Here is a 23,399-nt window from a genome sequence, read left to right on the forward strand (position 1 = left end):
ACTATTTTCTAAATGTTACTCATCTTGCACACAAATGGCATTACATTTTGCCCAAGGAGGCTGTGGATGCCCCATTCCTGGAGGCATTCAAGGCCAGGCTGGATGAGGCTCTGGGCAGCCTGGTCTGGTTGCTGGCAGCCCTGAACTTAGAAGGGGGTTGAACCTAGATGATTGTTATGATCCTTTTTAACCCAGACCATTCTATGATGCTATGATTCTACAGTCCTTTGAATATTTTGAGAAAGAAATGAGAAGGAGAAAGAACAGAACACATTTGTGATTTGTGACTGTACACAGGAGTTAGAGAAGAAGACATACCAGGGAAGGGTTATTTTTAAGCCTAATAAGGCTAGCTTCAGGAGACTGTAAGCTAGACCCTGTGAGCAAAGAGATAATGTGGGACAAAGGGAGATTAAGTGCAGCTCAGCAGAAGAGTTATCTCATTATACATTGCCAGGGTGTTAAGGCAAAAGTATTTGTTGCTACAGGTCAAGGGAGCAAGTGTTTTTCTTGGTTTCTGATGAGCGCAGTAGGACCTAGCATCATCAGTGGGTTTAGAATAATAGAATCATGAAGGTTGGAAAAGGTCACTAAGATCATCTGGTCCAATTGTTGACCCATCACCACCATGTCCACTATACCATGTTATTCAGTACCACATCTACACTTCCTTCAAAACCTGCAGAGGTGGTGACTTCACCACCTCCTTGTGCAGCCTGTTTCAATGCCTCATCACTCTTTCGGAGAATAAATTTTTCCTAAAATCCAACCTGAATCTCCCTTGGCACAACTTAAGTCCATTACCTCTTGTCCCATCAGAAGCTGTCTGCAAAAAGATGCTGACTCTCTTCTTACCACAGCCTCCTTTCACAGAGCTGTAGAGAGAAATAAGGTCTCCTCTGAGCCTCCTCTTTCCCGGAATGAATAATTTCAGTTCCCTCAGCTTTTCCTTGTGTTCCAGACACCTTACAGCTTCTTTGCCCCACTCTGGACACACTCCAGGACCTCAGTGTCTGCCCTGTAGTAAGGGGCACAAAACTGAACACTATTCAAGGTGTTAAGAGCAGAGTCCAGAGGGATGTTCTCTTCTCTAACCCGACACTACTTCTGATACAAGTCAGGATACCATTGCCCTTCTTGTCCACAGTGAGGACAATGCTAGTTCATGTTCAGCCAGATGTCAACTAACACCTGGCTCAAAACAGGCCATCAAGGTAGAAATTTGTCTTTTGGTTTGACTCAGTTTGAAATTTTGAGCTGAATATTGCTGAATATTTGTATTACTATTATATTCAAGACAGATGGGTTGACTAAGAACCAGTTCTTACTTCTAGATCAGCAGTAAACACAGTGCTATTGGGTTTTTCTTGTTGTCATACTCTCACAGCAAGTCCCCAAATCTCTATGAATGCTCAGCAACAATCACAAGATAATACTAATGATAAGTGAGCCAGCATCAAGACAGAGATATAAATCAGATTCTGCAGGACACATAACAGGAAGAGGAAAATATGATGACTGGGGACTCAGCTTCCCCGGAGCACTCATGAGTTTCTAGATACCTTCTTAAAACTGATCTCAGACATGAAATCTCCAAAACATATTGTAAACTGGTGGATCCTGAACCCAGAAAATGTAAGACAGTTTTATAGATATCAAGTGCCAGTTGGATTAATTCTTGCAGGCTGAGCAGAAAGGAACATTCTTCATGAAGCACAACATTCAATAGCTTAAGAAAATAAAAAATCCACAGTGAGTCAACCATTAATATTTCTGAGATTTGCAAGTGATGAAAAACCAACTTCCCATAACATCATTTTGGAAAATATATCTGTGGGAAGAATGTAGGCAGATGTTTGAAATATCCCTTTCTAACTCAGTTCAGACGACTGAAGAGTAAAGATTATATACACTCATTGTTATGCCAAAATATTGCTTATACTGGCAAACTCGGTGTAGTCTTGTGTTTTCTTTACTTTTTTACATGGAGTGTTCAGAATGAAAGAACTTCCCTGACAGAAAGCAACCTGATGTTTTGTAAGCATTCTTCCAGTAAGAGTAGCACTTCCTTAGAATACAGTGACCTAAAAATGTTTGGACATCATTAACAAGTTGACACGGCCACCACGTACTCCATTAATTAGGGCATTAAACAACATATTTTCTGTGTTCTGAAAGCATTTCAAAGTCTCGTGCTGCACATGTTCCATCTGTGCAGCTAATGAGCTCATGTGGTAAAACTAGCTTGAACTAGAGTTTGAAAATTAACAGGGAACATCTGGAGGAGCAACAGAGAATAGATTCCAGAAGAGAAGAACAGACAGGCTTCAATTTTAGGAAAGTAGAGCACAGAATAAATGAGAGTGCATTTGGACCATCCAAGGTCATAGGGTTACAAATCATCCTAAAACAGAACAGAACAAGATGCTGACAAATGAGTCATGGGCTGGGTGACAAAAACAGTATCATAGTTCCAGTTCCCACACAGGACCAGACTATTTTGGCAGAGGTTTTACTTTGCAATTAGCCATGTTCTGCATTTTCTTATCTCATATTATTCAGTCATTACCTTGACTCAAAGGGAAGATGCTTTCTGTCCTTTTATTCTTACACTCTGTTCCAAGCAATGCAAAAACAAAAAGGTAAAGACGGAAGTTCCACTTTTTTTTTTCCTTTCCTTTTTTTTCCCCCCTGTCAAGAACAGCAGAAGTTTGGTGGCATTTTTCTAAATTATCTTAGTTTTCATAATTCTTCTATTTGAATCAGAAGTCTGAATTTTGAATGTCAGCAGTTTTCTAGTGCAGAACTGTTGGACTCAAAACAACTTTTCATTTCAAAATTTTATCATTCAAATCTGAAACATTTTGCTTGAACTAAAGCCAGCTGTTCCCCAGGGATGATGATGAACTGATGAGGTTGTATGTTTCTACTTCTTTTAAATTACAGTTTTCCTCCCATGTCAAGCTTCCACTGCTTAGCTTTGGTTTTCCATGTTGATCACTTGTTATTCTTCAGATGTCTTCCTGAAGTCCGTCATCTAGTCCAAACTTCCTCCCTTTACCATACCTACAGAAAATCACTAAACCATATCTCCTAGCTCCCTGTCCAGACGCCTCTTGAACACTGCCAGGGATGGCAACTCCACCACTTCCCTGGGCAGCCATTCCAGTGCCTGACCAACCTCTGAGAGAAAAAGTTCCTTCTTATGTCCAGTCTAACCCTCATCTGATACAACTTGTGGTCATTTCCTCGGGTCATGTTTGTTGCCTGGCAGAAGAAGCCAAGCCCCTCCTCATCACATTATTTCACTGACTGGACTTCAGTTTTGGGCTCTTGCTTTAAGTGGGATATCAAGGAAATAGGCATCAGAAGAGGGCAAACAAGATGGTCAGAGTCTTAAAGATCATAATTTGAGGCAAGATGCTGAGGGAACTGGGTTCCTAGAATCTGGCAAAGAGGCTGACTGGTATCAATCCATAGCTGCTTGAAGGTGAGCAAATATATCATAATCAAATTCTTCTCAGTGGTAACAGAAGGCATATATATGGACAATATCCACAAAATTCATTCAGCAAGCCTTTGTCTGAACACCAGGAAGGCCACATCTTGACAAGGAGGTAAGTGTAACATTGGGACAGGTCGTCCTGTGGGTCTGAATTCTCCATCTTTGGCTGTTGGGACTAGAGTCCTCCAGAGGGCACAGGTAACCACAATTTCTGGTACTGTGTGATTGCACGCTTTGTCAAAACCATTTGCAGAATACGTCCATAAGCCGAACTGGTTCAGTCCAGCTTTTAGCTAGCTCAAGTTCTATTCTGGCACACAAAAGTTAAAAAGTATTTTTTGTTGTTGTTGTTAAATAATGCATTTAATGCAGACAAACATATCTTAATTTGTAGATACATCTCTTCTTCATAAGCACAGCCAAATATCTTATTTGGCAACTAATTATTATTTTATCTGATAACAGGAAACATACCATATGCCTGGTTTTGTAGCTGGTGGATTTCAAAACAGTAAAAGGAAAGTGAATCTGCCACTGCTGCTCTAATGACCCTTTGCAAACACATGGCATGTGAAGATTAATTCCCCCAAAAATGTAACTACCATTTAATGTGGTGGCATACCACGATGTCAAAGCCACCTCAAGACTTTCAGTGACAGATGAGCAGTAAGGCTGCATTGCTAAATCCTCAAGGCTGAGTGAAAAGCAGATGGAGCTTACAAGTTGTCTGAATAAACAGTATCATTCCCAAACAAACAGTGTCATCTCCAGGCAAAGAGTCCCATAGTGAAAGGGTATTTTTGCTCCAAGAATGGTATATTTGGGTATTTGATTAAATCTGTTAGACAGAGAATGCAGATGAAAGACATATGGATCAGTAACATTCTTAGGACAAGCAGAAGATGCCAGCCCTTCATATGCTCTAGACAGACTTGAAACTATTTCAAGACTAGAATGACCAAGCTTAAAATGATATTCCTTATTCTACCCTTTGCCAGGCAAAATCGCGGCAAAATCTTCTGTAGCATCAGAAGTGAATCAGCTCTGTGTGCGCAGAGAGTAGGGCAGCATTTGTAGCTTTGAAGCAAAGATACCCACATCATGATCTACCACAGCGTAGTTGTCCGATCTCTGATATTACTGTCTTTCTGAGTGAATAATGGTTCAGAGTACTGACAAAGCTTAGGTCTGTTATGCTTCTGTTTCCATCCTCTAATTTTCCACTGCAGAGACATCCTGATTTCTCTGAAGGCACAGGAACAAGTAATCTGTTTTACCAGTGAGGATGTATAGCAAACAGGTGCTTTTTTCTCAGCCAGATGGCAAAGCAAAGCTGTGGTATATAGAGCTCTCAGTTGATGAGAGGGAGTTAGGGGAGATATTTTGGTCCAAAGGAAGAGAATGTATTGCCAGGAAAGTGGGAAGAGGAATAAGCTGCAGAATTCTCCAATGGGAGCTGTACCAGATGACCTTTAAAGGGACATTTCCAAATCATACGTTTCTATAAATTACCCTTTGCATCGTCTGGAAACCAAACTGGCCCTTATTTAACATATATATAGGATAGTATCACTACACTTAGAGGCCTCGTGATACTTCCACGTACTGTGAAAGGCTTAGCTGATATCACTCATGATGAAAACCCTTGAGAACCAAATAGATAATTTTCCAAACATAAGAGACTGATGCTTGTAGGAAGAACAGAATTTCCTTTACTCAGAAACATAGAACAGAATCATAGAATCATATAAACATTTCAGTTGGAAGGGGCTTTTAAGGGTTATTTAGTCCAACCTTCCTGCACTGAACAGGGACACCTACCGCTAGATCAGGTTGCTATGAGCCCCATCCAGACTGATCTTAAATGTCTCCAGGGACAGGACAACTACCACCTCTCTGGCAACCTGTTTCAGTGCTTCACCATCCTTATCATTAAAAAAAATTCCTTTTTTTTTTTTTTTTTTTATGTTATATTTGGTGTAAATATCCTTTCTTTTAGTTTGAATCCATTTCCCCTTGTCCTATCACAAGAGCCCATGTTAAAGAGTCTTTATTATAGCTTCTCTGTCTACTGAAGAGTCTAATAAATCATCAGTTCTCATTACTTGCAGGTAGAAATGAGTACGAGGCCTATCAGATGGAGGGTAAACAAGTTCCTGTGATTAGTATAAATGATCAGAGAATCACAAAATGGCCTGGGTTAGAAGGGACCTCAAGGATCATCAAGTTCAAACTCCCCTGCCACAGGCAGGCTTGCCAACCACTAGATCAAGAACTAGGTCAGATTGTCCAGGGCCCCAATCTAGTAACATAGCAAGTATGTAGTATTCTTTCATGAGTCCATGGAGGTTTAAAGGAACCTTAGACTGTGTAAAGCAAAGAGTTTTAATGAAAATCAGATTCTTAAAAATAAATAAATAAATAAATAAATAAATAATGGGATTTATTTGGTAAATTGATTTGATTACACTAATTTGGACAGATACAGGAAAAACTGAAGAGACACAGCCCTCCTTTGTAGCAACTGAGTAGTGCACAAAGACTGTCAGGAAAAAGCTCACGAGGATGAAGGAAGTATTTACAGTCTTATAAACTTATTTAGCTAGTGGTAGCAGCACTTAAATTAAGGAAGGGAAACAGGAATTGATGATGATGTCATGCATCCAGACAGCAAGAGGTGGTCTCATGGTCTGAGCTAGTGCCAGGCATCTGGAAGCCTCTGAAAATAGAACTGTAGGTATGCTAATATATGTAGGAAGAGTTTTGTGCTATCACACTGACAGTGCAGAGGCAAAACTGACACACAGTCAGGAGACAAAACACAAATACCCTCTGCCAGGACATATGAAGTGATTAATGGCACAGGGAGAATTCAAATATGAACACAGAATAATAAGAGCATCCATGTTGACACAAAGAAGGAAAGGGAACCTATTACATATGTGCGTATACAAACTGATTCACACAAATGAGTATCTAAATAATCCACTTAAGGTTCAGGGATCTGAAAGAAAATATAAAACAATACACAGCACAGAACAGATGCTGCTCTAAATCAGTTCTTCAAGAAGATGAAATATTGAATTCCCTGGGAACACATTATCTTCCTAATTGTTTTCTTCCTAAAGCTGATGTAAAGCCTTTAGCTATATTACAGGCTACTAATGTCAAACAACTGCCTCTTGAAATCTCCCTTGGTGGATTTAATTAGGCATTTTGTCACTGAGCTTTATTATGTGCCAGAAAGGAACACTAAAAGGAACTCTGAAGTACTTTGCTACAGTGATTCTTGATGTTCAAAGGAGAAGCAGGCAGAAGAATGTGGTGCACACACTTCTGAGCATTTATTCTGCTGTCTTAAAAAGCAAAGATCTACCGAACAGTAGCAAAAAAATAAAAATAAAATTAAAAAAAAATAGGTCTTCAGACTTCTACATAAAAACAGAAAATTCAATAGAAATATAGCTGACAGCACAGGATGAGGTGAGATGTACAGAACCACTCAAAACATAGTTGCAAGGGAGCCAAGGAGATCTGTGCCCAAGCGTACCAGGTAGACATCAGACCAAAAACGTGACAACTCATAAGCTAGAGAAATGATGTAATGCTCTACGCTCATGTTAGAAGTGAGACCAGCAGAAGCAACCCTAACAAATTTATAGTCAGATATTTCAGTCAGAGTGCAATGATCAGCTAAAGGTTTCCTTTTCCCAGCCTCAGCTGAGCTTATGAGTCCTAAACATATGGAACAAACACGGATTATTTGAAGGAATTTACCAGTTCCACATGTGGACCAGAGTCAGTACTTGAGAAAACATATATATAGAAACACTTCACACAGATGACTGTAAAGGATAATGCTATAAGGATGGAGTAAATCAGTAAACAAATCAGGTAATCATTAACTTTTCTACATGGTAGTCAAGATTGAAATAGTTTGGAGTATGGGTTCTGTAAGCAGAAACGGACAACTGCAAATTGAGCATACTTAATGTATTTATCTTATCACTCCCGTGACAAGATTTTTACATTACAGGAGTCAGGACTAACCACATAGTTTAGAGTCTACCAAAAAGACCAGTGGAATGAAGCATTCTCCTTCTTTAACAGCTCTGGTTAAACTCAAGGCAAAATGTCCCAGTACCTCACCAACTTCTGAAGAAAGAATTTTCTCTTAACATCTAATCTAAATGTCCCCTCTTTTAGTTTTAAGCCACTTCCCTTTGTCCTGTCACAGTACTCCCTGACAAAGCGTCACTCTTCGGCTTTCCTGTGGACCTTCATTACATATTGGAAGGCTGCTAACATCTGGAGTCTTCTATGGGCTCAACAACCCAAGGTCTTTCAGCTTCTTATTAACTAAGAAACAAACCAAATTCCATGTTTTTAATAAAAAATAAAGTGATGTTTTCTCAACAAGTCCATCAGGAAGGCAAAGTGCACAAGTATTCAAGGATCAGTTCATCACACAGCAGGCAAAAAATAGCCCTTTTTCATCAGAGTGAATGTAAAAACTATTCAGGGAATTTATTGATTGAATTTTAATTACTTGGAATTGAAGTTAAAAGTAGTGACAACTTTTTCCTTTGTGAATGAAATGACTGAAAGTGAGAGCTGCAAGGGAGAGGAGCATTTTCATCAGAAGCAAGAGGAAATCCTGTTCATTCTGAATAAAGCATTAAACCACAACAGGATGTAAAATGTGTGGGATGAGAAAAGAAAAAGAAAAAAAGAAAAGAAAATTTAAAAAAAAAAAAAAAGGCTGCTCTGGACAGAGACTAGAGGGAGAATTTGCTTTCAGGAGAGAATCCAGGACTTGATGATCCTTATGGGACCCTTCCAACTCTGTGTATTCTGTGATTCTATGAAGATTTGAAGAGTAAAACTATTCTCTGTTTAACAAACCAGTGGGTAGGAAACGTGGCTTCATCAACAGGATAGTGGGACCTGCAGTCAAAAGTGCAACTTTAACATGTCCTTTTCTTCCCTAAATCCACTGAGAAGATAAACAGTTGAGATTTAATAACAAAAAGAAAGACCCCAACTGTGTAAGTTCTGTAGCAACAAAGTGCAGAGAGGGGGGAGATTTGGCTCCAGTGCACTGGCAGCCACACGGTACTATCAGCAACAACATCCACTTTCCAGGACACAGCCAAGAAACGAAGCCTATTCAAGGTTGAAGAAAGCTCAAACAATGGGAATTTGCTGTTTGGAGGATGACTGCCAGGCCCTGAGGTCAAGCTGAGCCAGATGCAACCAGAGCTGTACGGACTAGACCTCCCACGATTGTCCATCTCTATATGTTGCCAGGCCTCCAGGTCACCTTTCTCCTCTTTCCCCTACTCTGCTAAGCTGAAAATCCTATAATTTCCATTTTTCAGCCTCAGATGAGTGCCCAAGACTCATTGATTTCAGTTTGGCTTCAGCTACACAGCAGAGAAAAATACAGGGATACCAAAATGCATGTATGGATCTAAACTATACTATAGTCAAGAGGAGTTTGGGACTGATCCTTGTGGACCTGGGTCTCACATCCTATATTTACAGAGCCCAGAACCATAAATATCCCAAACTGAAGGGAATAGGTGTTGTCAGCTTTTCAGAAGCTTTACAGCACAGCACAGGATACCTGAGTTTTAGGCTCTGATACATTTCTGTCCTATGTTTCATCTTCAAGAGTGATTTAGATCCATATCTGTTTTATGTTTGTTTATTTGTTTTTCCCTTGGATGATTAGCCTGTTCATGTTAAATTTTGATCTATCATTTTATCCCACAGATCTTATGACAGTACTGTTCTCTCAGTTATCAAGTTTCCTTTGCATTCTTGCCATGGACAAGTTCTCTACATCTTGTCCTTACTGGCCTGGATTTCCACAGAGTTCCATATTTTGAATCCTATGGACCTGGTATGGGAAGGACTCTCCTTCCTTTGGCTCCTAGCTCATGATTATGAGTGTAATTCTCCCCCATACTGAAAACAAGCCCAGAGTATTTGGGCTACAAGAATTGCATAAAGATGTTTGCACCCTTATGTACATTTGAGGGACCATTGCATTGCAGTATAGTTTTGCAGCAGGCATTTGTCCATTTCCTGCCATTCTCTTTATCAAGAGGATGTTGTTTGAGGATGTGGTTATATGGATAAGAGGGCTACGTGTCTTCTTTTCAGTGCATTAGCCAGCCCCATGCAGTAACAGTGGAAAGCAGGGCATCTTCCATACTCACAGGCTAACAGCACAGAGTCATTTCATACAAATTTTGAACTCTAGAATCCTAGAATGCTAGAATGGCTTAGACTGGGAGGGCCTTTAATGTCAATCCAGTTCCACCCACCAGCTCAGGCTGCCCAGGGCCTCAGTGAACCTGGCCTGGAATGTCTCAAGGAATGGGGCATATCCACAGCTTCTCTGGGCAGCCCTTGTCATTGTCACCAACTTCTGAGTAAATAACTTCTTCCTACCATCTAACTTAAATTTCTCCTTTTTTAGGTAAAAGCCATTCCTCATTGTCCACTTTCTGCCTATGAAAAAAGTCGGTCCCCCTCCTGCTTATAAACTCCCTTCAAGTACTGGAAAGCCACAGTAGGACCTCCCAGAGCATTCTTCAGGCTGAATAAGCTGAATCACCTCACTATCTTCATAGGAGAGGTGCTCCAGAACTCTGTTCACCCTCAGGGCCCTCCTCTGGACCTGCTCCAACAGCTCTGCATCCTTTTTGTACTGGAGGCATCAGTACAGTACTGGACACAGTACTCCAGACAGGACTCTAAAGGGGCAGAGTAGAGGAGGACAGTAACCTCCCTCTCCCTGCTGGCCAACCCTCTTCTGATGCGGCCCATCATATTATTGGCTTTCCAGTCTACAAATGCACAATGCTGGCTCATGTCCAGCTTTTCATCCTCCAGAAACCACAGATCCACTGCAGTCCTAAGAACCACTGCAAGACAGCAGTCAGTAGAGCGATGGCTGAAAAGAGCGTCTTATCCCACGTGTTATGATCCAGGAGGAGGGGGTGGTGAGGGGAACAGTCTGTTCCTGAAGAGGTGGCCCAGAAACAGCAAAAGGAGCAAACTCACACAATGGGGAGGAGGGAGATTCAGAAGTGGATGGAGCCAGCTCTCAAGTCAGCATGGGCTTTGCATGACAAACACTGTTCCAGACACATTTGAAGCTCAGATTCTGTTTTAATATGCAACAGAAACCCCCCAAATACATCTGTACCTTTCCCTCCCAACCCCAACAAAGGAAAGCTGCCACATTGCAAATGGGGATGGAAAAAAGGAAACTAGAGGCCCACAGATTTGCCTTTGGCTCATACAAAGCTTTAGGGACAAAACTGTTGCTTTCAAATTAAATACAGTGTAAACTATGAGTGGGGAAACTAGAACAACTCTTGGCATCAAATCATGAAGAAAAAATAGGAGTGAAGTTATTCGCATAGGAAAATTATGTATTGTGCTGGAAAATGAATCCTGATGCTCCAGAAGTCAGTGCAAGGAGAACTGAAACATAAGGCTTTGCTAATCCAGATGTGAGAGAAAGAACAAGAAATAGCTGCTGAAAGCAGTGCACGCTGATACACTCAATGGTGTCAGCTCTGTGCATGGAAATGCATGCATTGAATTTGCAAGGCCAAGCAGAGCGTGACACATTCTTCTTCAAGGAAGGAATGTTCAGAGTGAAAAACAGCATCTTTTGCAAGGAGGAAAGTATCAAATAACCCTGTTTAATCTCAGGCCCAAGAGATGAAGTGACTGTCCTGAAGGCAGACAGGATGTCTGTGGCAGATCCAAAAATAGCATCTAGATTTCTTGTTCCTCCACTGTAACCATATCATGATCCCTCCTCCTACACACAGATAATAAACCAAGTTGTTTAGTTCTTACTGGATGCAAAAAAAGAAAGAAGCTGTTCCACTGAGCCAGTTCTCATATGCTGTTGGCTGCTCAGCAGCCACTTACTTTGTGTTTTATCTCTCAGCCGTCATACATACTCAGTGCCTGCAAAGGGCATGAAACTTTCACCTCTCCAGCACCTCCAGCTCCAAAAGATCAGTGGTGATCAGCAGTTTACAACTTGCTGTGCTGATGCAATGACATGTAAGGGTCCCTCAGGGGCTCAGGTAAAAAGCAACCAGGTGGAAAAATTCCCCAGAATTCCAGTGATCTCCTTATGCTTTAAATGACATGAAATCAAAAACAGCAACAGCTTGAGGTCACACCTTGAGTATTGTGTTCAGCTTTGGATCCTAGAAGAAAGACATTGAGGCCCTGAACTGTGTCCAGAGAAGGACAGAGAAGACGTGAAGGGTCTGGAGCACATGTGAGGGAACTGAGACTGTTTGGTCTGGAGAAGAGGAGGCTCAGGGGAGGACTTATCACTCTCTACAACTACCTGAAAGGAGGTTGTGGTGAGGTGGGGGTTGGCCTCTTCTCACAGATGACAGTAACGGGATGAGAGGTAACAGCCCCAAGTTGTGCCAAAGGAGGTTCAGGTTGGACATTAAGAAAACAGTGGCCAAGCACTGAAGAGAGGCTGCCCAAGGAGGTGTGGGAGTCACTGTTTCTGGAGGTGTATGAGAATGTGTAGACTTGGCACTGAATGCCATGGTCTGGAATGGTCACAGGCTTAGGCTGAAGGTTAGACTAGATGATCTTGAAGGCCTTTCCAATCTTAACGATTCTATAAATCTATAATAAAAACATTTTTTCCAGTCACAAGTACTGCTGCAGCTACACCACAGTCCACCGACAGGACAATACTGCCATTTCCCCCACCTAAAAAAAGCCAAACAAACACACATAAACTGGAAAAAAAAAAACCAAAAAAACAGATCTTAAACAGTTAAAGCTGCTTCTTTCCCACAGATGAGAGGACAACCTCTACAGGTTTGTCTCCAGGAGGAAAAAGATTAATTACTAATGATATGGGTACTGACATATTTGCTTCTCTTTGGACAGCTGGCCTTGGTGCTGGCTGCACGCAGCGTCCTGCAAAGCCAAGCGGGAGCTTCGAGCACAGAGCTGGGCTCCCGGCTCCCCGACACGCGAGGGCAGTGTTGGTGCACAGATGTCAGTGCTCGGAGCTCTCCTGCTTATCCCGAGCAATCTCCTCGGCTGGGGCTTCTTCCCGTGCACACCTCGTGTCCCACATAACGCGTTTGGGGAGCGTATGTGGAGCGAGATGTGATGTTAAGCCCAAATATTTATATCTATCTGCACAGCTCCTGGTGGTTTTCTAAGCGAGCTGTCATATGCATTTATCCCTCTAATAAAATACTCCAGACTCCTAGATGGTACCTTGAAACATATTCTAATGCAGGCAAGGGGAAAAAAAATAAGTTAAAATATCGCACAGACAGCCTACAACAGACAGCCTATGTGATACATATGGAATAATTGACACAAGCCATAAAAACACAGGTGTGTAGGGGGAATGCACGTCTATTTTTTGCATATACATATATGTAAATCACACTGAATTAAGCATAGCATCTAGAAGAAGCACAAGCTTCTTATCTGAGTATGAAAGCAGGACTGTAGTGCATTGTTCCACTGCAAGCTCAGGAGCCCACCCACACCCAGGCGACTTTGACAAGCGAGGAATCCACCTGTCTGTACAAACACGGTCACGCCAAACTTTGGGGGAACTCCAGTGAAACAAAGAAGCCAATTCTCAGTTTTGATGCAAAATTTCTCAAAACAAGTAAAGCGACCCCCAGAAACCCACCAACTCATAGACATCAACTTGTAATTGAACCCTTTCTGATGCCCGTGGAGAGCTGTGCATCACAGAAATATGTGGTTAAGGGTCTGTTTTTAGAGAGGTACAAAAAGACCACTAGGATTATCTACTCCAGCTGTCATTAATATTGAAAAGATCATTAACAGTAAATGATCTTCATAGAGGAATTTTGTAGACAGATATCAGGGACATCAACATATATTTAAATATGGTGACTGCAATAGATGGAGTCAAACATGAAAGAGAAAAGCTGGCTGAATTTGCACCCATATTCTTATAACAATGTTTACCAGCCCACACACGGGTGCTATGGGTATGACCTAGTCCTCCAAGACCAAGATTCAGCAGGAAATACTGCAGGCAGTATTTATGAATAAATCACCTGCTCAGTGGCCAAACTAGTTAATGGAAAACGTATACTTTCCTAATTTATTCTCCACTTCTTTTTAATTTTTTTTTCCTTAAAAATGTAACTGAAGAGTTTTACATCATAATCCCACTTGAAGATTCTCAGCACTGGCTGCAGTATTTGTGGTTTGGTTCTTCCTTGCTAAAGAGATAAAATGACCCAGCTGTTACTCTAAAACCAAAGACTTGGTTGCCTGCAGGCAGCCAAGTACATGTGCCAGCCATTAGAGTGTGTTCTTAATTTCCTCCAGATGGATTTTGATGTCTCTGCCTTCTTATCAGCCCAAATACAGAAGTTTTGTCAGAGCAGATATAAACTGGTTATTGTAAATGCGAAATGTAGCTTACTTAGTTATTATACATATGAAGGAATGTTTTGGTGGGCTTCAAAACCCAGGAAGCTCCACAAGTCCAAACAAACACATATGAACCTCTTGCACTACAAATATAAGCAAGCAAAGGACATCATTTAGCAAGCATGGCAGTGACAATTGTTTATAACACAAGCAGGAGATGCTTTAAGATACTGCTGGAATTTCAGGGCAAAGCTACCAGTCTGAGTGCAGAGACCTGGTACAAGATGATCCTGAAGGCCTTTTTCAAATTGTATGATTTTATCATTCTGTGATTCTATGAATGTCTGCCTGGGGCAAGACAGCCAGTCCTATTATGAACAAAGACAAGTTTAGTGAAGTCACTGTTTTGGGTGTTTAATGTTGTCCCCAAAAGAAACATAGAATTCAAGTATTATCATATAGAATCAGGAATGGCTTAAGTTGGAAGGGACTTTAAAGATAATCAAGCTCAAAACACCTGCCATAGGCAGGACTGCTACCCTATAGATCAAGCTGCCCACAGCCCAACTTAATTTGGTCTTGAATGCATCCAGGGATGGGGCATCCACAGTTTCTCTGGGCAGCCTGTGCCAGTGCCTCAGCACCCTCTGAGTAAATAATTTCTTCCTAACATCTAACTTAATTTTTTCCTTTTTCAAGTTAAAACCATTCCCCCTTGTTGTATCACTATCAGACCATGTAAAAAGTCTGTCCGCTCCACCCTGTAAGCTCCCCTCAAGAACTGGAAAGTCACAATGAAATCTCCCCAGAGTCTCCTGTTCTCCAGGGCTAAATAAGACCAATTCCCTCAACTTATCCTCATAGGAGAGGTGCTTCAGCACTTTAACAACTTTGTGGCCCTCCGCTGGACCTTCTCCAACAGCTCAACACCATTCTTGTGCTGGGTGCCCCAGACTTGGATAGTGACTCAAAATCTTCCATTAGAAAATGCCAAAAAAATACCAGGATGGTACTCTGGAAATCTGGTTGAGCACAAAAAGCAATCATAATTTTTAAACTACTCAGAAATTAAGGTTTCGGTTGAATTTGTGAATTGCAGAAAAGTTTTCCTCCATCTATCACTGTTCCTGGTCAACCAGGATGGGTTCATGTAAGGCAAGTCTTGCTTGACCAAGATGATCTCCTTCTGTGATCAAGTGACCTTCCTGGTGGATGAGGGAAAAGCTGTTGATATAGTCTACCTAGACTTGTGAAAGTCTTTGACACTGTCTCCCAAAGTATTCTCCTGCAGAAGCTGGCAGCCTGTAGCCTTGAAAGGTACACTCTTTGCTGGGTAAAGAACTGGCTGGAGGGTCGGGCTTGTCATGAGTGGTGTTCCCCAGGGGTTGGTGCTGGGGCATGTCCTGTTCAATATCTTTATTGATGACCTAGATGAGGGCAGTGAGTGCAGTATATTGGTGGTAGATGGACAGTTGGACTGGATGACCTTGGAGGTCTTTTCCAACCTTGGTAATTATATGATTCTATGACATGGGTACTAGGTATAGTAGTTCCATCTTTCTGTATTTAATGCTACTGACTCAGCTGAGTTAGTGTTGCATGCTGGAGACAGAATAATCAAACTGATGCTTCATATTCACTTAGAAGTATTGCAGAGGACAGGTATTTAGTATGCCAAGAAGTGAAAGAACAGATGCACACTAAATATCAGTGATAATAAACTGAACAGAAGGAATTTGATTCAGCTCTAAGAAAAAGGTATTAAAGCAACATAAGCAGTACTGGTATTGAGAGTTCTGTTCATCTAAACATCAAAAAAATGCTGGACCAAGATATCTTGATGTGCTGCTCTATCACCAAGCATGATATATATATTTTTTCTAAATCTGCAAGAAGGCAAAGTCTTAGGAGAAGGTCTGGAATTGCTCTGTTACAGCAGGGTTCTAGCTGCATACATGTCCAGCAACATCAGGATCCAGGTATGCTTAGCTGATTCACAACTCCCCATGGATGATGCATGAACCCACAATTATTTCTGCAAGTACTTCTCAGGTTTGCATTTGAGTTCAACACAAGCCATCCTGGAGTTCATGAAACTTGGCCTTCCAACTTGGTCATCTCTCATTTGCTTTCTAGGTTAAGTAGAATGACAGACCCAGAATAATAAAACAGAACAACTTGGGAGCTATTGAGAAAGAGAAGTGGAACACAGAGATGACCGCACAGTCCTGGAATGCATTAGCAACCCAAGTATTAGAATTTCATTATTCAAGCTGTGCTGCAAAGCTTAGCTTAAATGTTATCTTCTTCCACAGCTGTTTCAGCCTAAAGGCTCTCTTTCCCTTCCCCATCCACAAGAAGAATTACACATACAGCAGAGCCAGCTGTTGGCACCCAGAGAGCTAAAAATGACTATTCTTCTTACTACTTTCCCATACCTAGCCTAGAGCAAGGATTACAAATCAAAGCCCAGTCTATTAGAAGTCACGAGAGATTAAGAGAACTCCAGAAGATTCGCCCAGGATGCCAGAATAAGCAACAAGCAAGAGAGAAAAACATAGGTTTTCAGTATGGATGTACTGAAAATTAGGGACCAGTGGAGGTATCGCCAAGCACTGGGAGACCACTGGTTTGCAGGAGAATCAGTGATCCTTAGGCAGCTAGGAATCCCAGAGCAGCACAGGAGAACATCTGCACATATCTGCTAAAGCAGCAGGCTCAGAGACCCTCAACTCAGGAACACATCTGTAAAAACAAATCTCTGATCTTCTGCCAGCCAGCATTGAGCAGTGGAAGGCTGAAAGTAGTCTGTATATGGATGCAGCAACTTCTGGGCAGGATAAAGCTTTGAAGAGGCGCTGATGGGAAAATCCAGGTGCTGTGAACCCAAGCCAGAGAGCTAGAGTTGATTTCTTGGTACGTACAGGAAAATAAGTGAGTAGGCTTTGTTTGGAAACTTAGGCTTGTTCACTGCCACACTGACAGCTCTCAGTCAAAATTTCTACTTAATAGAAACATAAATGTTGTGTTTAACATGAACATCTGAAGACTGACGGTGGTTGAGCTATATTATAAGAAAGCAAAGGGAAAGTCAGGAGGACATCTTAATCTAAGGTGTCTACCTGCTTCTCCCAGGGACCAACTCAAATTTAAAATAGAAAGGAAACCTTCCCCTGATTTTGGATCCCCACCTTGAGGCACTGACAGGTTTGATACCCAACAGTATCTTGAGTTGAAGCTGTGGGCATTCAGCTTCTTCCAGGTCACATCTGCCAATGTCCTCATGCACAGCAGTACTTCTTTCTTTTTTTCTTTAAAAAAAGAATCAGCTTCATTTCATTTCCACTCACACATGAGAGCCAAGGCTGTCCAGACAGGAATGCTTAAGACCCCTCTGGGACACTGAGGCCTTCCAAAAAAGATCAGTTCTCAGAAAGATGAGTGTTGACACAATACTAAAGCATCTCCTAACGCCCCAGTGTGGGAGCCCAAGGCTTCTGAATCACAGAATCATAGAATAAAGCAAACTGGAAGAAACCCATAAGGACCATCAAGTCCAGCTCCTGAATATGGAAGTCAGAAGACCCATAGAAACGTGAAGGAGTTCTGGAATTTTTGAACTTTTCCCAGTACATTGGGAAAACAGAAGAACATAAACATGCACGACTCTTTCAAAGAACAGACACCCAACACTACCATGGGAATCTCATACTTCTGCTAAAGCCCACAGCTATTACCATTAACTAATGCATTTCTCCTGAGAATCTCTGCTAGAGGAGTACTCGCATGGCAGGCAGAACTGCTGCCACATGAAACAGATTTGCATCTGGACCTCAAGGCCATCTGAAGCACCATTCAGTTCTGCTTTCAGTGTGCTGCCTTAGAAATGGCAATGATTTTGGTATGTGTGAGGTTTGCATTGAGCACTGCTGGATAAAACAGATTTAGGGGAGTCTACGTGTGGTGCAGCCATACACACAGGGATGACATCTACTAGTGCTGAGCCACATGATACTCACAGATGGCTCTTTTGCTGCTCTAATCAGAGTAACTTCAACTGACATCTGTAATGTGTGGAAGTGGAGGATGAAACCATGTTTCTAAGAAGCACAGTTAGCCTCTCTTTGATAAGCATATGGAACAGGGAATGGTGGCAAGATTAGAGGGACAAGTAATATGAACCTTGAATCTACGCTGCTTGAGATTATCCATGTGACATTACCCATGTTGCAAGCCTGCATCCTTCCATTACAAGGCACTAAGTAGAAAAAGCTCAGCTTACTTCTCTCAGAGAGCCACAGGATTTTGCAGGCAAGAATAAAGGTGTCTAGTTCTAATCTATATGAGAAATGCTAGCAAAATGAAAAGAAAAAAATAATAAATCAATCTCTAAATTTTTCTCTTTCCTATTTTATTTTATTTTATTTTATTTTATTTTATTTTATTTTATTTTATTCAAACTTGGTCAAAATGTGGCTTCTTCTGGAAGAGCACAGAGAAATGTAATCATTTTTTCCTGCCACCATATCCAAATATTTTGCAAATGAATTTCTTGGCTTCACATCTGTGCCAACAAATCTTATAAAAAGTAGAAGGAAAAACCACACATTACAGTTCTCAAACCACCTTCAACACAGCCTTAGGCGGCTCTGAATTCAGGTTGTAATCAGTGACTAGCAATGAAATTGCTGCTCACAAAAGAGGCTGTAAAATCATATTAGAACATCTCTCTCTTCCTTTCCACCCACTAAGCCAAAAATATGGTGTTTATGTGTCATGTCTGCCATCACATCAAATAAAAGTGTCAAACCTGCCTACTAGTTGATATAATGAAGAGCAGTACCATTCTGCCATCTGACCTGCTGTTACCAGCACCACTGAAAGATCTGATAGTAACTTTTTAGTACTGAAAGGGGTCTATAAGAAAGAAGGGGACAGATTCTTCAGCAGGACATGTGGAAATGGTTCCAAATTAAAAAAGGGGAGATTTAGTCTGGATATAGGGCAAAAACTTTTTACAGTAAGGGTGATGAGGCACTGGAACAGGTTGCCCAGAGAGGTGGTAGATGCCCTGTTCCTGGGGACACTAAAGACCAGTCTGCATGAGGATCTGAGTAACCTGATAGAGCTGTAGGTGTCCCTGTTCAGTGCAGAGGAGTTGGACTAGCTAACATTCAAGGGTCACTTCTAATCCAAATGTTTCTATGATCAAAGGAGAACTCTGTGGGACTGCACTCACTCCTTATCTACACACCACCCATTCCCCTTCTTTACACTAGGGATTTTAGAGAAATCCAGGGCCGTCCTTCTTCCTCTATACTGCCCCAATTTTCTAAAAAGTACAGAATTGCTTTGCTAACCATAACCTTGCTCTGGGAATTTTTGTCCCATCTGAATAAGGGATCTCCTATCAGCTGAATCAAGGGGACAGGACACAGAAGATCCCAGCTCTGATTCCTTTATACACAGCACTGAAAGGGGCCAGCACACCCAGACTTAAATCTCTTACTGCAGAAATGACTCAGGCACTGAGGAATCTCAGCAAAGCTGATGGGACTTGGGCTCCCATGGTCTCTGCCCTTATATCTATGAAAAACATTTTAAGGCATCTGAAAATACATGCCTGAATTTCTAATTACACTCTGCTATTTCATAGAAACATAGAATGTCCTAGGTTGAAAAGGACATCAAAGATCACCTAGTTACCACCTCCCTGCCACAGGCAGGCTCACCAGCCACTATACCAGGCTGCCCAGAGACACCATACTCTTTACCCATACAGTTAGGTCTCAGTACAAAACCTTATTAATAAAACACTTGAAGATCTTAGTAACCACCTGTGGCTGAATGCAGCACTGAGAGGGTGTCTTCTGCAGGACCTGAAGAGTTCTTCATGAAATACTTGTTCCTCTATTAACTCTCCTCTCTTTTTCTCCTTGGAAGAAACCCATATATATATTTTCTAGATATATTCTTGTTGTCACCCCTGCTCTTCTCTTTCCCAATGTAGAATCTTTTTTTTCTCTTTTTTTCATCTGCCTGTCACTGTAGGGGAGTCACAGGTCCCCAGGGAGACCATGGGTCTTTTCATGTGCATTGTGGCCTGCCTGGTGCTGGCACTCCATGGGGACTTGCACCCTGTTGCGAAGATCTTTATTACTGTTGAGGTGATGGCAACAAAGATACAATGCAACACAGAGTGAGTGAGGTGGGGCTCTGACAGAGTTTTATTAGTGTTCATCTACGTGGCCATAGCAGATGACCATGAGATCTCTTATTTGATGACCAGCAATAGAACCTGAGAGAGTGGCATAAAGCTGCAACAGGGGAGGGTCAGGTTGGATATCAAGAAAAGGTTCTTGACCAGAGGGCAGTGGGCATGGAACGGGCTGCTGAGGGAAGTGTCACAGCCCCAAGATGCCAGAGTTCAAGGAGTGTTTGGACAATGCTCTCAGACACAGTGTCTGATTTTTGGGTGGTCCTGTGGTGAGCCAGGAGTTGGATTCAATGATCCTCATGGATCCCTTCCAACTTGGGATATTCCACTATTCTAGGAGACATCTCCTTGATCATAAGTTATCTCTTGTGAGCAAGATGGCCATGACAGATATTTATAATATATAATTTCCAACATCCATTATACTGCTTAACATTTTTATCTTAAGCAGACCAGATTATGTCTGATCTTCCCTCAAAAGTCCTTTAAATACTGCACTGACTAATTATCCCTCCCAGCTGCTCTGCCCTACATGTCTCATCTCTCCATACTGTCACACTACTCACCCCCATTCCCTCACCTCCTTTTATATAACAGCCACAAATCTGCCCTTCATCTGCTTACTATCCCCATCCCACAGCAGTTCAGGCATGCAAAAGGCCCACAGCAAGCCAGCTCCTTGCTGGAGCTTTCTTACTAAAGATGGCACAAGCTCCTAGAGTCCAACTCCATGTCTTGGTTCAGGAGGTAGCAATGCCCTGGGATGCTTCAAAGAGATGGAGCTCCACCGGCACAGATAGTTTGATAGCTTGAACTGGAAACAGTCCAGAACCATGACTCTTTTAGGCTATTTTTTATTCTTTCAAACTCTTTCTTAGATACTCTTTAGACCAAATACGCTGCCAGAACTATTCACATTGCACCCACTCATTCATCCCCACAGCAGGCGCATGTGTCTGCATGCACTCACACATACTTTCATGCTACAGCTGCTTTTCTGACAGACAGCTTTGATATCAGGGAGCCAGAGGTAGCCACTATGAGATTTCCAAGGCACTCACATACATCTCCCGTAATAAACCTGCTGGAAGGGAGGGGACAGGAGTTGGGGTCCCCTCTTCTATTCATGTGACTTTTTGCTTGCTCAATAAAAATCTGAGTTGATTATTTCCTCAGAGAGACAGAGAGGAGCATTTTGTTACTAGTTTTGTGATCGTTTGGTTCTTATTTTTGTTTGTTTATATTTGTTTTTATTTCCCTTTCTAGAAGAGGCACCATATCAGCCCATCTCCACATTTAAGCAGGACTTATCGCTCTGCCATCTGCTTACACACAGGTGCGTTTCACCACACCACCATGTGTGCTACTTTCTCGCAGTAATGCCTCACTTCATTTCTCTACACACCCCACAACCGCTGGTGCCAGCAGCCCTACAGATCCAAATTCCCCATCCCCCCAGTACAAAGCAGTTTGTTTCACCCCGCTGTGAGCAGAAGCGATGCTCAGACACTGCCTTCCACGTGGCTGTCTCAGAGAATGCCGCAAGCCTCAAGCGTGTCACTGCCACTCACTCTCTGCACCTCTTTCAGGTTACCCACCGCTCCTCGAAGCCTCCGGGGATGGGGATGAGGATGCGGTGTGGGACTGCTCCCCTCTCTCCCGTTGCGGACAGGCACTGCCCGCACGCATCGCCTCCCTGCTCCGACTGTCACCTTCCTAAACGCCAGTGTTCTTACCCAGGCAGGGAGAAACAAAACTGCCCGGAGGCAGCTCCAGCAGCGGCACCGCACCTGCGGGAGCCGTCGGCAGTGTCAGCTCCCGGCCCCGGTCCTGCTCCGGCCCCGATCCCTGCACGGCACTGCACGGCTCCAGCCCCGCTCCCGGCCCCGCCGGGCACCGCCGCCCGCCTCTCTGCTCCAACCTGCTCCCCTAACAGCCTGACTCTGCTCCGGGCAGCACTAAGTCTCCTTTTCCTCCTTGTTTTGCTTCATATTAAGAAAAGTAGCAGAAAACAAACAAGCAAACAAAAAGAGAAACCCAAAGTTCTGTGTGCAGAATCACCTGGATGCTGAGCAGAGATGGACTCAACATAGAGACACTTCTTCACTTATCCTTTTTCCTTTCTTTTCTTCTTTTTCCTTTTACCTTTCCTTTTTCCTTTCCTTTCCATTCCTTTCTTTTTTTTCTCTTCCTTTCCTTTCCTTTCCTTTCCTTTCCTTTCCTTTCCTTTCCTTTCCTTTCCTTTCCTTTCCTTTCCTTTCCTTTCCTTTCCTTTCCTTTCCTTTCCTTTCCTTTCCTTTCCTTTCCTTTCCTTTCCTTTCCTTTCCTTTCCTTTCCTTTCCTTCCCCTTCCCCTTCCCCTTCCCCTTCCCTTTCCCCTTCCCTTTCCCCTTCCCCTTCCCTTTCCCCTTCCTCTTCCCCTTCCCCTTTCTCTCACAGCTCACCTTTCCCTGCTCACTTCCACTCTCATCTCCCCACCACTTACAAGTTCAGACTTTCCCATATGCACCACACTCGCTCCCACCACCCTACCATGCACTAAGCACAAGAGTGTTTGCAGAGGATACTCCTGCAGTTTTCAAACTCACCTGCAAAATGCTGCTTGTTGCTAGAATCCAGGGCAAAAGCCACCTCATCCCTGGAAGCCGGGATTAAATACATTGATTGAACCCAGATTTAGAGCCGTTTTGAACAAAAACACCACTTTCGGGAATTCAGAGCAATCCTTTACTGGTAACCTAGCCTAGGCACTCTGCCTTTTTCTCTTGGCTCTTTGGGGATTTTATTAAAGACAGATCTGACGTCAGGGTGAAGGACAAGCCCTGCATTTTTCCTCTGGAGAAACTTTTCCTGCCTTCACTTCTTCATTTTTGTGTGTGGTGTTGTCCCACCTCCTGCATTTCAGTGCATTGCCGTTAGCCAAAGGGCTCTTAAAGGGAAAGCTGCAGCACAGTGGTCCAACACTGCGATTTAACTCTGCACTGAGAGGCTCAGAGCCTGTGCATAACACTGCTAATGGCATTCAGCTAAGACTGAAAAAAACGTTTAGTCTGACTTAGCTGCTTATGAATAATAGGCATGCAAATATCCCCAGATGTTTGGTGTATACAGTCTAGATAAGAGTGGCTCTTCTTTCAGTGCAGAAGGGGTCAGACCTGTGAGTGCAGCCCGTGGGGCACCCCTCTTTACAGAGAAACCTGAATCAGAAAGGAAGGAAACACCACCGTTC

At 42.5% G+C, this 23,399-nt stretch overlaps 1 protein-coding gene across 12 annotated transcripts in view; it reads right to left on the reverse strand.

Annotated features, from left to right (window-relative positions):
* CCN4 (cellular communication network factor 4) overlaps window positions 1–22,927 on the reverse strand; it is a 35,409-nt gene extending 12,482 nt beyond the window's left edge. For 11 of the 12 annotated variants that reach the window (XM_085536945.1, XM_085536942.1, XM_085536943.1 and 8 more), the window contains exon 1: window positions 22,759–22,927. In XM_085536945.1, coding sequence (XP_085393071.1) covers window positions 22,759–22,831 — 73 coding nt within the window. In that variant the 5' untranslated portion in view covers window positions 22,832–22,927. Of the gene's footprint in view, window positions 1–22,232; window positions 22,376–22,758 lie in introns of those variants that run through there. The other variant, XM_085536936.1, reaches the window with a different exon arrangement.
* Window positions 22,928–23,399: the final 472 nt, after the last annotated feature.

This window comes from Coturnix japonica, chromosome 2 (genome assembly GCF_054131305.1).
Source record: "Coturnix japonica strain WE chromosome 2, WE-NBRP24, whole genome shotgun sequence".
Lineage (NCBI taxonomy): Eukaryota > Metazoa > Chordata > Aves > Galliformes > Phasianidae > Coturnix > Coturnix japonica.